We start from the raw sequence: 12,989 nt of genomic DNA on the forward strand, positions 1-12,989 counted from the left end.
GTGAAGTGGCATGCCGTGCACGCTCCGAAGACAGTCGTGGAAGATCCCCACCACCCTCCCCACGCACCACATCCCGCGACATCATCGAGCTGAGACCCTCTTCGGCAATTCCGGACTGGCTGCGTCGTGTTGCCCCGTGCCTGGGCTTGCAGGTGTCTCCTGAGTCTCCTCCAGGTTGGGCTGGGCAACAAAGCTCCAGCCCTACACCTCCAAGTCCACGCACGCCTCTGCATCTTCCTGCTTCGGTGACAGAACCTGACACTGACCTGGTTGTGGTGAGCGCAACGTCTGCTGCTGTCCATGATGCTTCGCAGGTCCTGGGCGACCCGGTGGGCACTCCTCCCTTCATGCTTCGGCCTCCTGCGATCCTGCCAACGCCTAGCTCAACACCGCCAAGGCCTCCAGTTGCAAGGAGGAAGACTCTCGCGGGAGTCACTGGTCTGCACCTGATTCGCAGCAGCCCATGGCTTCAAGCGAAGAACAAAGACATACCCATCGCTCTGCTGGCAGAAAGACTGTTTTGCCAGCGTTTGGGTGTGGTGGACGAAGGCGAGATGGTCACTGAAGCAGCTATCTCCAAATTTGTGGCTCTCTTTCGTGGCCAATTGCCAGACATTACTGTTGCTGCTCTACGCGCCCTCTTCAGACTCAACTGCGACCTCGCCTCTGCCGTTGAAGACGTGCTGATAGACCACGGTGGATATGCTGGCCCGGAGATTCAAGGCCAAGACGGGGAGGATGCCACAACATCTGCCTGAAACTGCAGCTCTGCTCTGCTGATGATGTACCCAATTACTTATGTTTAGCTGCCACCATTATGTTGTCTTGTATGCTGCACTAGTTATGCTTGTTTGTAGCTTTGTCCTTCAGCTACCTGATGATGTTACTTTGGCAAGGCTCGTGTCCGTGCCCTCCTGTAGCTTTGATGTAGCAAATGTTAGCAATGAATGAAAGCTTCCCTTCCATCCTAAATTGGAACGTTCGTGGTCTTAATTGTCCAAACCGTCGCGCTGCCGTCCACGAGACCATTGCCGCGACCCCGTGTAACATTGTTTGCCTCCAGGAGACCAAATTGGTTGTGGTTGACCCCTTCCTGGCTGCCTTCCTTGGGGGCCAGAGATTGAAAAGCTATGCTGAAAAGCTCACTGATGGCACAAGGGGAGGCATCCTTCTACTCTGTAATGAGGACATAATCAAGGTGGACAATATTACCACTGGATCTTTCAGCCTATCTGCAAACATCACCCTGATCAATACCACCACTTCTTTCAAGCTGACATCTGTTTATGGTCCTACTCGTAGCAACCTCAAAGATGCTTTCTTTCAAGAGCTTGTGAGCCTGAAACCTCAGCAAGACACGAGATGGCTGGTGTCGGGTGATTTCAACCAAATTTATCGTGCCCGAGACAAAAACCGCACAAATGTAGATCGTAGCCGCCTCGTGCGCTTCCGAAATGCACTCAAAACCTGTGAACTGAAAGAAGTTCACCTACAAAATAGGAAATTTACTTGGAGCAATGAACATGCCAACCCAACCTTGAGCAAATTGGACAGTTTTTTCTGCAATGATGACTGGGATGTTGCTTTTGGCTCTCATATCCTACATTCCCTTTCATCCTCACTCCCTGATCACTGCCCACTTCTCCTGGCCTACGACAAAGGACCAAAGCGACCAAAAACTTTTCGATTTGAATTTTTTTGGATTAAGATGCCAAACTTCAAGAAGACGGTCCAAGATGCCTGGAATGAGGAATTGACACATACTAAGCCCTACCAACTGCTTTTCCACGAGCTAAAGAGAACGAGCCAGCGCCTTCGAACCTGGAGCAAGTCGATCTTCTCTAACCATAAAGTGCAACTCCACATGGCTCTCGAGATCATCCTCCGCCTTGACGTTGCGCAAGAACAAAGGCCGCTCAGCTTGGCTGAATGGAACCTGAGAAAGGAGCTTAAAAGGAAGGTGGTGGCGTTAGCGGTTCTGGAACGGGCGAGAAAGAAACAAAGTTCAAGAATTAATGGGCTCAAAGAGGGGGATGCAAATACCCGTTTTTTTCATCTCCGCATCAACCATCGCCGTAGAAAGAACTTCATCCACCGTCTTAAACACAATAACGGCTAGGTCACAGAGCATGACCACAAGAAAGATATTATCAAGCACCACTTCACGAGAGCAATTGGGAAGGGTCCTCCGCGTGAAAAGGACTTCAACTGGGTCTGCATTCCACCGACGATGAGAGATCTCTCAGGATTAGGGGATTTATTCTCTGAGGCTGAGGTCCAAGCAGCCATCAATGATCTACCTAGCGATAAAGCTCCGGGTCCAGACGGCTTCACCGGGGCTTTTTCAAAGAATGTTGGGATGTAATCAAACCAGAGATGATGAAAGTGATAAATAGTTTTTCAACCCTTCATGTTGCTAACCTTCATTGGCTCAATTCAGCGAATATTGCCCTCATCCCCAAAAAGGATGGGGCGGAGGACATTTCCGACTTTAGACCCATAAGCCTGATCCATGCGGTTGCGAAGATCATTGCAAAGATGATGGCAACTCGCCTTGCCCCTCACATGCCCGCGCTCGTTTCCAATACGCAAAGTGCATTCATCAAAAAGAGAAGCATACATGATAACTTTATGTATGTTCGCAACTTGGCGCATCGGTTCCACCGCAACAAGTCTTCAACCCTGCTCTTCAAGCTAGACATTAAGAAAGCCTTTGACTCGGTTAGATGGGACTACTTGATGGATTTATTGAGGCATCACAACTTTCCAAGCCGATTCCGCGACTGGATTTCCGCTCTCCTTTCCACGGCCTCATCCAGAGTCCTTCTCAACGGTGTTGCGGGCGACCCAATCATGCATGGACGTGGTCTTCGTCAGGGGGATCCTCTCTCCCCCCTCCTTTTCGTCCTAGCCATTGACCCGCTCCATCACATCCTCGCAAAGGCTACCGATCAAGGCAATTTGCACCCCCTTCGTGGCCACCCAATTCGGGCATCTCTTTATGCGGATGATGCGGCCATTTTTGTTGCGCCAATCAAAGAGGATATCCATTTCCTGGCTTCGACTCTCAGCTCCTTTGGTGATGTTACTGGCTTGGTCACCAACTGCAACAAAAGCCTTGTGGCGCCCATTCGATGCTCAAACATAGATCTTGATGGTATCCTGTAGGCCTTCCCAACGGTCCGGACCTCCTTCCCAATGAGATATCTTGGCCTTCCCCTTTTGGTTAGGAGGCTCAAGCGCATTCATTTCCAATGCTTGGAGGATAAGGTGGCCGGCAAACTCCCTCCCTGGTCGGCCATGCATGTGGCCACCCCAGGGCGCATTGTTTTGGTCAAGGCGGTCCTCACGGCCATCGCCATATATCATCTCACACCCCTTGATCTCCCTGTTGAAGTTAGAAGAAAGATTGATAGTCTGAGACGAGCCTACCTTTGGGCGGGTTTTGAAAAGGTGTCAGGAGGCAAGTGTAAGGTTAACTGGAACCTTGTCTGCAAGCCCAAGATCTATGGAGGACTGGGTGTGCTGGATCTAGAGAAATTTGCCACCGCTCTACGACTCCGTTGGCTGTGGTTTGAGTGGGCCGACCCACAAAAAACTTGGACTGGAATGGAAACACCTTGCTCTGACGGTGACAAGGATCTTTTTGCTGCGGCCACTAGGGTGTCCATTGGTGATGGTTCGAAGGCCAAATTCTGGGAATCCTCTTGGCTTCATGGTTTGCGACCCAAAGATGTTGCACCCAAGATTTTCGAGATATCAAAAAGAAAGGCATGCGTGGTGAGCAAGGCGCTTGACAACAACTTTTGGATTCGTCAAATTGACATTCAACAGGGCCTCACTTTAACTCATATTCAGGAGTTTACTTCTCTTTGGGAAATGATTTCCGGCGTTACCCTCAGGCACGACAGACAAGACACTATCTCTTGGAAATTCACAACCAGCGGGGAATACTCTGCGTCGTCGGCGTACTTGGCCCAATTTACGGGTCTCACCTTCAGTCCCAATATGGCCACGATTTGGAAGATGTGGGCACCTCCAAAGTGTAAATTCTTTGCCTGGTTAATTCTTCAGAACCGCGTTTGGACGGCTGATCGCCTAGCTCGGCGAGGTTGGTCTAACTGCGGCCTTTGCCCGCTTTGCAAGCAGGTACATGAGTCTGTTGTCCACCTTCTTTTCCAGTGCAGATTTTCCGCATGAGTTTGGAACGAGATCGCCGCTTGGCTAGGCATTCAAGACCACTCACCAATGTTGTGGAGGCATGAAGATTCAGTCCGATCATGGTGGCAGAAGGTGGTGAGTGCTGGAGGTCAAAGCCGGAAGGCCATTGCTTCGGTTATGATGTTTGTCTCATGGGAAATCTAGAAGGAACAGAACGCAAGAATTTTTCGCAACACGGCTGCCCCGACCTACATCGTCGTCAGTAAAATCAAAGAGGAAGCCCATCTCTGGGCATTGGCGGGAGCCAAGCATTTGAGTCTTCTAATGTTGCGAGAGTAGTTTTCCTTTTTTTTTGCCACTTTGCGGTTTATGTCTAAACCTTCTCCTTAATGAATGAAAATGGCAAGTCTTTTGCCTTGTTTAAAAATAAGAGTAATAATCTTGACATAGGGCGTGCGTGCGGCAGTTCATGCATGTGCGTGTGTTGATCTGGCCAGGTCGTGTGTGCTGTTGTGGAGACCGGCGGACATGGTTCATGCATCAGATGGATCTGCCCGTGGACTCTCGGCCGTGGCAGTTGGTTAGTCCAGCGCGTAGTACTTAGTCCAAGCAGTTAGTTGGTTAGCTAGCTTCATGACGTGATAGCATAGTCATGCATGAATTAGTGGATAAGCCGGCCGTGAGTATGTGCTAGTGGTGGCCGGGTTAGTGGCGTGTGTGCGCGTTTGTGCTAGCCCGGGTATAAAACCTCCGTCCTGTCTATTAATGGAATGCGCCGGTCTGTTGCCACGCCACGGTGACGGTATGTGCCGAGCCGAGGGAAAGGGTTTAAGGAAGATGTAGTCTCCGTCGGGACCGTGGTATACGTCCGGTTGATGTGAGAGTTCTTTCGGGGTTGTGCTGCGTGTGTGCCTGTGTTTCTCCATGTGTGTATTTAAGATTGTAACACCGTTTTCTTTGGGTAAGATAATGAGAGAAAAGGCCTGCTGTGTGGGCAGGGGCACAAAACCTCCTGTGTTCTTTCTTGCGTGAGCTGTGAGGGCAGTTCTAGAGGAAGAAGAAGGAGCTGCTCCGGTTATCTCCAACATGGACATGGCAATGCCAGTCTGGGATCGCAAGACCAGTCGCTACAAAACCACTAGGACTGACTGGAACACACAGGCTTGTGGCGCTGGAGCAGAATCATGGAGATGCTGGCCGTACAATCTCTGTATAGGGATGCCGGCGTTGTGCACTTCGTAGAGAACAGCACTATGAACGCGCAGAGAGATTCAGGGATCATAAAAAAATTTTCCTCTTCAGAGGTTTCTTAACGCTGGAAAAATATGCTAGTACTTCTGAAACACCCTTTTCCGTTCGGTTTTTGTTGGATACCATGCAAGAAGCTGTGATGTAAAGCGTAAATAGGAAACTTATCATTCATAGTGGTTGTCCGGTGGTTTAGACATCTCGATATAGGTTTTTTTATGCTTGAGGCGTTTTCTATTTCTATTGAACTTTTATAATAAAAACTCGACCCAAGGGGGGAGAAATCCCAAAGGCACTATATTGTAAGGTCGAAAAAAGGCCCTGAAACTGGCTTATGCAGCGCAAGTATACGCAACGAACATGCTGGCTTGCACAACACAAGTATACGAAGGAGGGGCCTTTTTTGTGAGAAATTTGAACCATGGTTGGCATTCTCACTCCAGGAGGACTTTACCACCGTGCTATACACTCATTCTCAGTATTCTATTTGAACGAGTAAATTGCACAAAACCACCACTTTGAAAATTAGGTTTCCGAAAAACGCTACAATACATTTTTTTTGCAAAAAACACCATATCTACGGTAATCTTTTTGCAAAAAATACTGATCGACGGATCTTGTTCAGTTAAGTGAGTTTATGATAAATGAGGCCCGCCAGTCAGGCTGACGTGGCACAGCCTAAGTAACGGCGACATTGGCTAACGTTATCATCATATGTGGCCCCGTGGGGTCCACTTGTCATTGAAACAAAAAGAAAAAAAAACTGATTCGTCAACCTCCCGTCGTGCACCCTGCTTGCCGCGGCCACCACGCCTCGTTGTTGCCGTGCCCGCTGCTCACCGCCGCTGCCGCACCTGCTGCATGCTCGCTGTTCGCCGCACCCGCTGCGCCCCGCTGGCTGCTGCTCACTGCCGCGGCCGCCGCGCCCGCTGCCTGCTCGCTGTTCGCCGCACCCGCCGCGCCCGCTGCCTGCTGCTCACTGCCGCGGCCCGTCCCAACCCCGACCGAGGTCGCCTGTCCTGCCCCCAGACGAGGCAGAGCCCGCCATAGTCGTTGCACGTAAATTGTTCGATGGAATGCCCAGGAGAGGCTTGTTAGGCTGACAAGCAGGTCCCATGTCCAGCAAACGTTTTCATGTAACGGTGTGAGAAATTGGTCCACGTCAGCCTGACTGGCGGGGCCCATTTGTCATAAACTCACTTAACTGAAAGCATGTAACGGTGTGGCAAGATTTTCTTAGCCTTGCCAACTTGTGGCTTTCATTTTGAAAAACTAACCTTAGGCAAATGTGGCAAAATTGTATGGCAAAGTGTAGCATGGTTAGGTCTAGAACCAAACAACCCCGGCCTCCGATTGCGTAAAACAGAGCATGTTTATACTGCGAAAAAAACACGAAACATTAACGCGGTGCAAAATCTCTACTTTCCAATGAAAACTTGATGAGGGATAGGGCATTTTGCTAGTGTGGTAAATATATAATTTTCTTCGTTCTTTTTTATGACATTTTGGAAGTACTACTATGGTTTACTCCCTTTGTTTCTAAATATATAAGTTTTTGTAGAGATTTCGGTATGGACCACATATGTACAACAGAGGGAGTACATTCCAGGAGCAAATCCAAACCGCTTACAGGCGTCCTTGTACATAACAAAAGCTTCAGTTTCCCTCGCAAAAAAAAAAAAAAAGCTTCAGGTCATGTCATGTCAGCCTTGCGAGCAATGGTACACAAATGGCCTGAACCCGCGGCCAGTCAACCATGCGTGCACGCCTGAACCCGCACGTTCTGGTTTTTGTTAGGAAAAAAAATAGTACTCGAGCTCGAGCGATATTATCGATCGCGCATCGCGTACTTTGTGAGCCAACCCAACCCAGCCTCGACGTACAGACCACACAAACATATCAGATCGAGCCCTAGCCGGCCGGTCGACACGATGTCCACCAACAAACGCGCACGCGCACGCCCTCGACACGCCGCCGGCGACATGGCGGACGACGTCCTCCGCGACGTCTTCGCGCGCCTGCCGGGCTTTCAGGACCTCCTCCGTAGCGCAGCCACGTGCAAGCGATGGCGCCGCCTCATCACCGACCCGGACTTCCTCCGACGCATCGGCCTTTGGTCGGAAACGGCACGCCACCCGTCCATCCTCGCCGGAATCTTCTACCAGAACGCGCATCCCACCTGCCCGTCCGGTTTCATGCCAAGGAAACCTGGTTCAGCCCCGCAATTCCTGAGCCTCCACCTCCAAGCCGGCGGCGACGGGCGTCTCGCCTTCGACTCGTTCGTCGCCGACGACGATGGCCTCTTCGACTTCGCGAGGCCGCTGGCGTCGCGCCGCGGTCTTCTACTCGTGCGCGTCATACGGCCAACCCGCGTCGGTAACGGCATCGACCGCCAGCCTCTCCATCTAGCCGTGTGCCGCCCCCTGATCGACAAGAGGAGCACGCGTGTTCTCCCGCCGCCCCTGCCTGACAGCATGGCATTCTTTGCCGGCGACCTTACCGGCTGTGCGCTTCTCACCGACGCGGACTACGGCGATCATTGTACTGCTGATTCGGACAACAACCATCGGCAACCGGCGTTTCAGGTGCTCTTGATCTGCGCCGACCGCGACTGGCTCGTGTGCGCCTGCACGTACTCCTCGGCCACGGGTAGCTGGGGCGCGCCCATCAAGTGTCCTCAGGTTTCCGGCATGAGATGGAGGTGCGGGGCGCGAGCCGGCGTCGTCACCGGCGACACAGCGCATTGGCTGTACACGGATAACGCAGACTTCTACACCCTAAGCATAAACGCCAGCACGTCACACGTCTCCATGGCCAGGATCCCAGTTAGTAGATTTGACGCTGGCATGCGTCTATCACATCCGCCATTCCTGTGCATCGCCGGAGAAGGAAGGCTCTCGTTTGTCACCATACAATACCACGGCGTTCTAGAGCTCTGGACCAAGCAAGAGCAAAACGACGAGGATGAGGCGGGCTGGCAACGCTCTCAGCTGACGGATTTGGGGAGCAAAAAGAGAGTAAGCAGTGTCTTCTTTGCAGAGAGCAGAGGTGCTTTGCTCATTAACCACGATGGTACATTCATTGTTATAGATCTCAAGAGTAAGGAAAAAATGCTACTAGTTGATCTCGAGGACGAGAAAATGAGGCATGTTGGGAACAGATGTTGGTTTATGTTGCAAGGGCGTTGTAGCAGCACTTGCTGCAGAGGAGGGCACGAATATGATCGGACGTGTCCGTCCAGACCCCCGGTTCTCTACGAGATGGATTGTGTATTTAGCCGCCGTATGTTCCTCGCCTCTTCTCAGCTGGGGGATGAGATAACAACCGATTAATTCAAGGCTATGTCAAGAATCTTAGTGCAATGGAAGAGCAGCAGGCTAGACTGTCTAAAGGGTCAGTAATGCAATCATTATCTACTTAAGTAGTAACAGCTTTGTGATGCTTCAGGTTATACACATATATGTGGTTTTTTGTTTGCAAATAGGAGTACATGTTAATGAAGATGAATTTATATATGGCTGGTGATATTCAAGAAACAAACATGCACTGTCAGATTTTCCTTTAGTTGTTGGTTTTGTTTCTGTATTCGACTCTGGGCACTGCATTTCTGGTCGATGCAGGCTAACCGCAATGTCATTCGCGTCAGCCTCTCTGTGATTCTGCTCGAGCGTCACAAGCCTCCGGCTTTTCACCGGCGCCTCGTCTCCGGTGGGGATGTTTCATCTGGAGTTTTTGTGTGTGGTGTGTGGTCCAGCCACACCGTACTGGTTTTCTAGCGACTGATCTTGTGATCCTGGACTGGTACTAATCCTTACCGTTGCTCCTGCCCTTGGCATTCTTGGCAGGTATAATCTCTGAATCCAATGCAGGGATGCCCTCCCCTGAACACATCGTACAGAACAACACCGTGAACGCTCAGAGAGATTCAGGGGTCGTCGATAAAGACTGAATTTTTCTTACTGCACACTCATGGATACTGAAGCATTTGCAACTTTCAAATCAACACTTTTTCGCCAGTCTGGAAGGATTGAAGTTGACAGTGCGTTTGGATTAGACATGAGAGTCGAACCAATGTATATTGTGGCAAGATAATATGTTTATGCAAACTATTTAAACAGGGGACAATGCATAAACACAACAACTTCAGAATGTTCAGCGTCTCATTGAAATCCTACGATGAATTGTTCAACAATAACCAACAGATAAACTACCGCATCCTCAGAGCATGACGGTTGCAACAAAATGAACATGGGAGCTCCGTTACAAATGATAGCATGGAGCCACATACCACTCTGCATATTTGGAGGCCTAATTGTCCGTGGCCAATCTAGGAGCCTTGCTTGGGCGTGTCTGTTCGCCTCGGCTACGGCAAGCCAAGTCGCAAGGGCTGCTGCCACTCAGGCACCTGTCTCCATCACTTGCAACAGCTTCTTTGGTAGCTCTTTTGTGCTGACGGTGACAGAGTTCCTCAAGCTCACACTTCATGTTCTCGACTTGCTGCTGGAGGGATTCAACGTCGTCCTGGAGTCTGTTGATGACTTTGATTGCCTTCTTAGGGAACTTCTTGTCCAACCATTTGCTGAACTTGCAGTCTTCTCCGGAATGCTGATCAAAAAGGAAAATTTCATTGTGGACGTACTGATGCAGAGATTGTTCGGAGCAGTAATGATACAATCGTGATAAACATTTTCCGAAGGAAACTCACCATGAAGAGAGGGCAGCGGAAGAGCCTTCGACCTGGGTCTTCGGTGCGCCATGAGGTTTCGATGGTGCATGGTCTATCGTGCTTGCAATTTGGCCAGCTCCCATCATCGGATTCATCAGCTTCGTCTGGAACTGTTGTGTTATTGCTGTCTGTTGAATTGGGAGCAGAGCTTGTTTCCTTGACATTCCATCTGGCGAACAATCTGAAAGAGCGAACATTACGGGCTGCAACATTTAGAAATGTCCTCCAGGAATCCTCCCCTATTATATCAATCAGTACATTGCATGGAGGAGTGCCAGGATCTGTCCTTGGATACACAAGGTGCTGCAAAGTGAGCTCGTGTGTTGCTTCATTCAATTGAAAAACCTTCATTATCTGGTGTCGCACTTGTTGGAACGGTTTATCCTTGAGCTCTGCCATCCGTCTGATCACAAATGGGCAATCAGGACTCACTTTTACCCCATCAGGCCCATGCCAAAATTTTCCTTCCGTGCGAAATAGCGTATATTCAGATGGGTATGACATCCTGCACACAAATATCAAGTGCATATTATTACGCCGCATCTTCCACCTTAAATACTCCCCACATCGCCAAGCATTTTCGAGACATTTTTGTTCCGTTTCTTCTAAACTGGTAGATCGCTACCACAGACAAATCTATCACCGTTCCGTGACATTCTCCATCCATGACAGTAGGAACTTCAACAATTTCTTCTCCTACATTTTTATTGTTTAACTATTTTCCATGCCATACGAACTATCCCGTTCTTAAATATTTGTCTTTCTAAAGATTTCAACAAATGACTACATACGAAGCAAAATGAGTGAACCTACACTCTAAAATATGTCTACATACAACTGTATGTGGTAGTTCATTTGAAATGTCCAGAAAGACAAATATTTAGGAACGGAGGGAGTACAAGTCTACAACTTCACAGCGAATCGAATCGATTCAAAAACCACATTTCTACAACTTCGCAGCGATTTGGAAGGGAAAGCCAGATCTGCTGTGCTCTCCGACAATTATATCCCCACTCGTCAAGCTATTCTCTAGCATTTTCCCCCTTCCATTTCCCACTGCGGTAGAAGAAAGCAGCGGATCCGAGAGAAACTCACCTGGCTGGCTGATGATGCGGCTCCGAGCAATGGCGGAACCACCAGATCTGGAAGAGCCCGTCTCTTGCTTCCTCCCCCCCACGAACCTTATCCAGCTTCTCCTTTTTTCCCGGATGAGATTAACCGAGATATTTTTCCCCACTGGGTGGCGGTCCTTTCTGTACAGCCCTGATGGGCGAGCTGCCGCCATCCTCAATGGCGGCAGGTGCCACGCCACCACACCTATCCAGTCCTACTGGTTGCAGGTGTCGTCGGAAAAATGCAGGGCGGAGGACCAACAGGCAATGGCAGCAACGTATCAACGTGTATGCGGAGCAGAGATGGAGAGGCCCCGACCACGGCCACGCACGGCATAGGTAAGGCGAACGGAGTCATTTGCCGTCCGGCGTCCGTGTGTGTAGGTCGTCGCGTACGGCCGTGACACCGATGCATGTGAGGCGACAATACGTTAATCCCTCCGTTCACAACAGTAAAGATGTTTTGCTCTGTTTCGGCGCGCTGCGGTGCGGGCCGGTCAGTTTAGGTTCTTCTCTCTCCCTCCCTGAGCTCTCGGCCCCGCGTCGCCCCTCCCCGCGGGCGACTCGGGCGCACACCCTAACCGCCGCCGGCCAACCACCTTCCTCTGCCCCTTCTCCCCCGCCGCCGCCGGCAAGCTCCGCCGGGCAAAGCCCGCTTGGAGCCGGCGGCGGCGGGCCCTTCTTTCCCCGCTCGTTTGGCGTGCTGCGCGGGGGCAGCCTCGTCAGGTGATGTGGCGGGTAGCCGCGGCCGGAGGGCTGGCCGGTGCGCTAGTCGGGCGCGGCGACGTGCGCGCCGGATCCACGAGATTGGCGTCGGATCCACGGGGTGATGAAGTAGCTGCTGATGCGCCAGATCAGGGGCGGCTGGTTCGTGCGGCAAGAGGAGGGCGCTGCCGGTCTGCGTGGGAGGACGTGGGCGCGGTGCGAGGGCATTGCCGGTCCGTGCGGCTGGACGAGGGTGCTGTGCGGGGGCGCGCCGTTGTGCTGCTGCAGTCAGATCCAGGGCGGCGCGTGCGCGTGTTGCTCGGGCGCCGTTCTCTGCGCGGATCTGCTGCAGCATCGCGGGATGGGCGTGGGCCTCGCCGTGGCCTTTCTCGATCTGGCGTGCTCGTGGACGGATCTAGCTATCTGGGGCAGCGGTGGTTGGCGTGGTTGCGGGTCACCGTGCGAGAGAAGATGTGGGAGATGAATGGCACCTGCTTGGTGTTCCATCCTCCTGATGGTGGTTCGGAAGCTCTACGCTGTTTCGGGTGGGAGGATGAGATGGTGGTGGCTGGAGGGAGAGGAATGGCCTCGTTGTGGGTGTTGCATCCTTCGTCGGGAGATGAATGGCCGGCAGGCGTTGCATCCTCGGGGAGACGAATGGCGTTGTGCTTGGTTGCATCCTTCTGATGGGAGACTGTAACACCCCGGATGTAACTTTTCCAATTTGTACTCCAACTCTTGCCGTTTCCGGCGTTAAGTTAATTTATTTCCTCGGGTTCGGGTTCTTTGTCTCCGTGTGTTGTTGTCGTTGTCATGCATCTCATATCATGTCAACATGTGCATTGCATTTGCATACGTGTTCGTCTCATGCATTCGAGCATTTTCCCCGTTGTCCGTTTTGCATTCCGGCGCTTCGTTCTCCTCCGGTGGCCATTTCTACCTTTCTTTCGTGTGTGAGGATTAAGCATTTCCGGATTGGACCGAGACTTGCCAAGCGGCCTTGGTTTACTACCGGTAGACCGCCTGTCAAGTTTCAT

General features: G+C 51.3%; 3 protein-coding genes across 4 annotated transcripts; 2 read left to right on the plus strand and 1 right to left on the minus strand.

Moving 5' to 3' along the window:
• The first annotated feature begins 943 nt into the window (after positions 1–943).
• LOC147986455 (uncharacterized) lies at positions 944–2,119 on the plus strand. Its single transcript, XM_087542013.1, has one exon. The coding sequence runs from the start codon at positions 944–946 to the stop codon at positions 2,117–2,119; it is 1,176 nt and encodes a 391-aa protein (XP_087398139.1).
• Positions 2,120–7,386: 5,267 nt separating this feature from the next.
• On the plus strand, positions 7,387–8,801 carry LOC147986456 (uncharacterized). Its single transcript, XM_087540055.1, has one exon. It carries the CDS (start codon positions 7,392–7,394, stop codon positions 8,739–8,741), a length of 1,350 nt encoding a protein of 449 aa, XP_087396181.1. The 5' UTR covers positions 7,387–7,391; the 3' UTR covers positions 8,742–8,801.
• A 737-nt stretch (positions 8,802–9,538) lies between these two features.
• LOC125539483 (uncharacterized) lies at positions 9,539–12,604 on the minus strand. Of its 2 annotated transcripts, XM_048702940.2 has the most exons (3): positions 11,231–12,604; positions 10,115–10,640; positions 9,539–10,014 (listed from the first exon to the last, which is right to left on the minus strand). In XM_048702940.2, the coding sequence occupies exons 2-3, from the start codon at positions 10,637–10,639 to the stop codon at positions 9,718–9,720; spliced, it is 822 nt and encodes a 273-aa protein (XP_048558897.1). In that variant the 5' UTR covers position 10,640; positions 11,231–12,604; the 3' UTR covers positions 9,539–9,717. The 2 variants fall into 2 exon arrangements, with proteins under 2 accessions (XP_048558897.1, XP_087400894.1); XM_087544768.1 differs by lacking the exon at positions 11,231–12,604 and having other exon boundaries at positions 10,115–11,203.
• Between the last annotated feature and the right edge of the window lie 385 nt (positions 12,605–12,989).

This window comes from Triticum urartu, chromosome 2A (genome assembly GCF_056163025.1).
Source record: "Triticum urartu cultivar PI428250 chromosome 2A, HENAU_Tu73, whole genome shotgun sequence".
Classification (NCBI taxonomy): Eukaryota; Viridiplantae; Streptophyta; class Magnoliopsida; order Poales; family Poaceae; genus Triticum; species Triticum urartu.

Coding starts and splice junctions, on each gene's coding strand:
- LOC147986455 (XM_087542013.1), top strand. CDS start 944: ATGAATGAAAGCTTCCCTTCCATCCTAAATTGGAACGTTCGTGGTCTT.
- LOC147986456 (XM_087540055.1), top strand. CDS start 7,392: ATGGCGGACGACGTCCTCCGCGACGTCTTCGCGCGCCTGCCGGGCTTT.
- LOC125539483 (XM_087544768.1), bottom strand. CDS start 10,678: ATGCGGCGTAATAATATGCACTTGATATTTGTGTGCAGGATGTCATAC. Junction 10,015..10,114: donor TCCGCTGCCCTCTCTTCATG/GTGAGTTTCCTT, acceptor CTTTTTGATCAG/CATTCCGGAGAAGACTGCAA.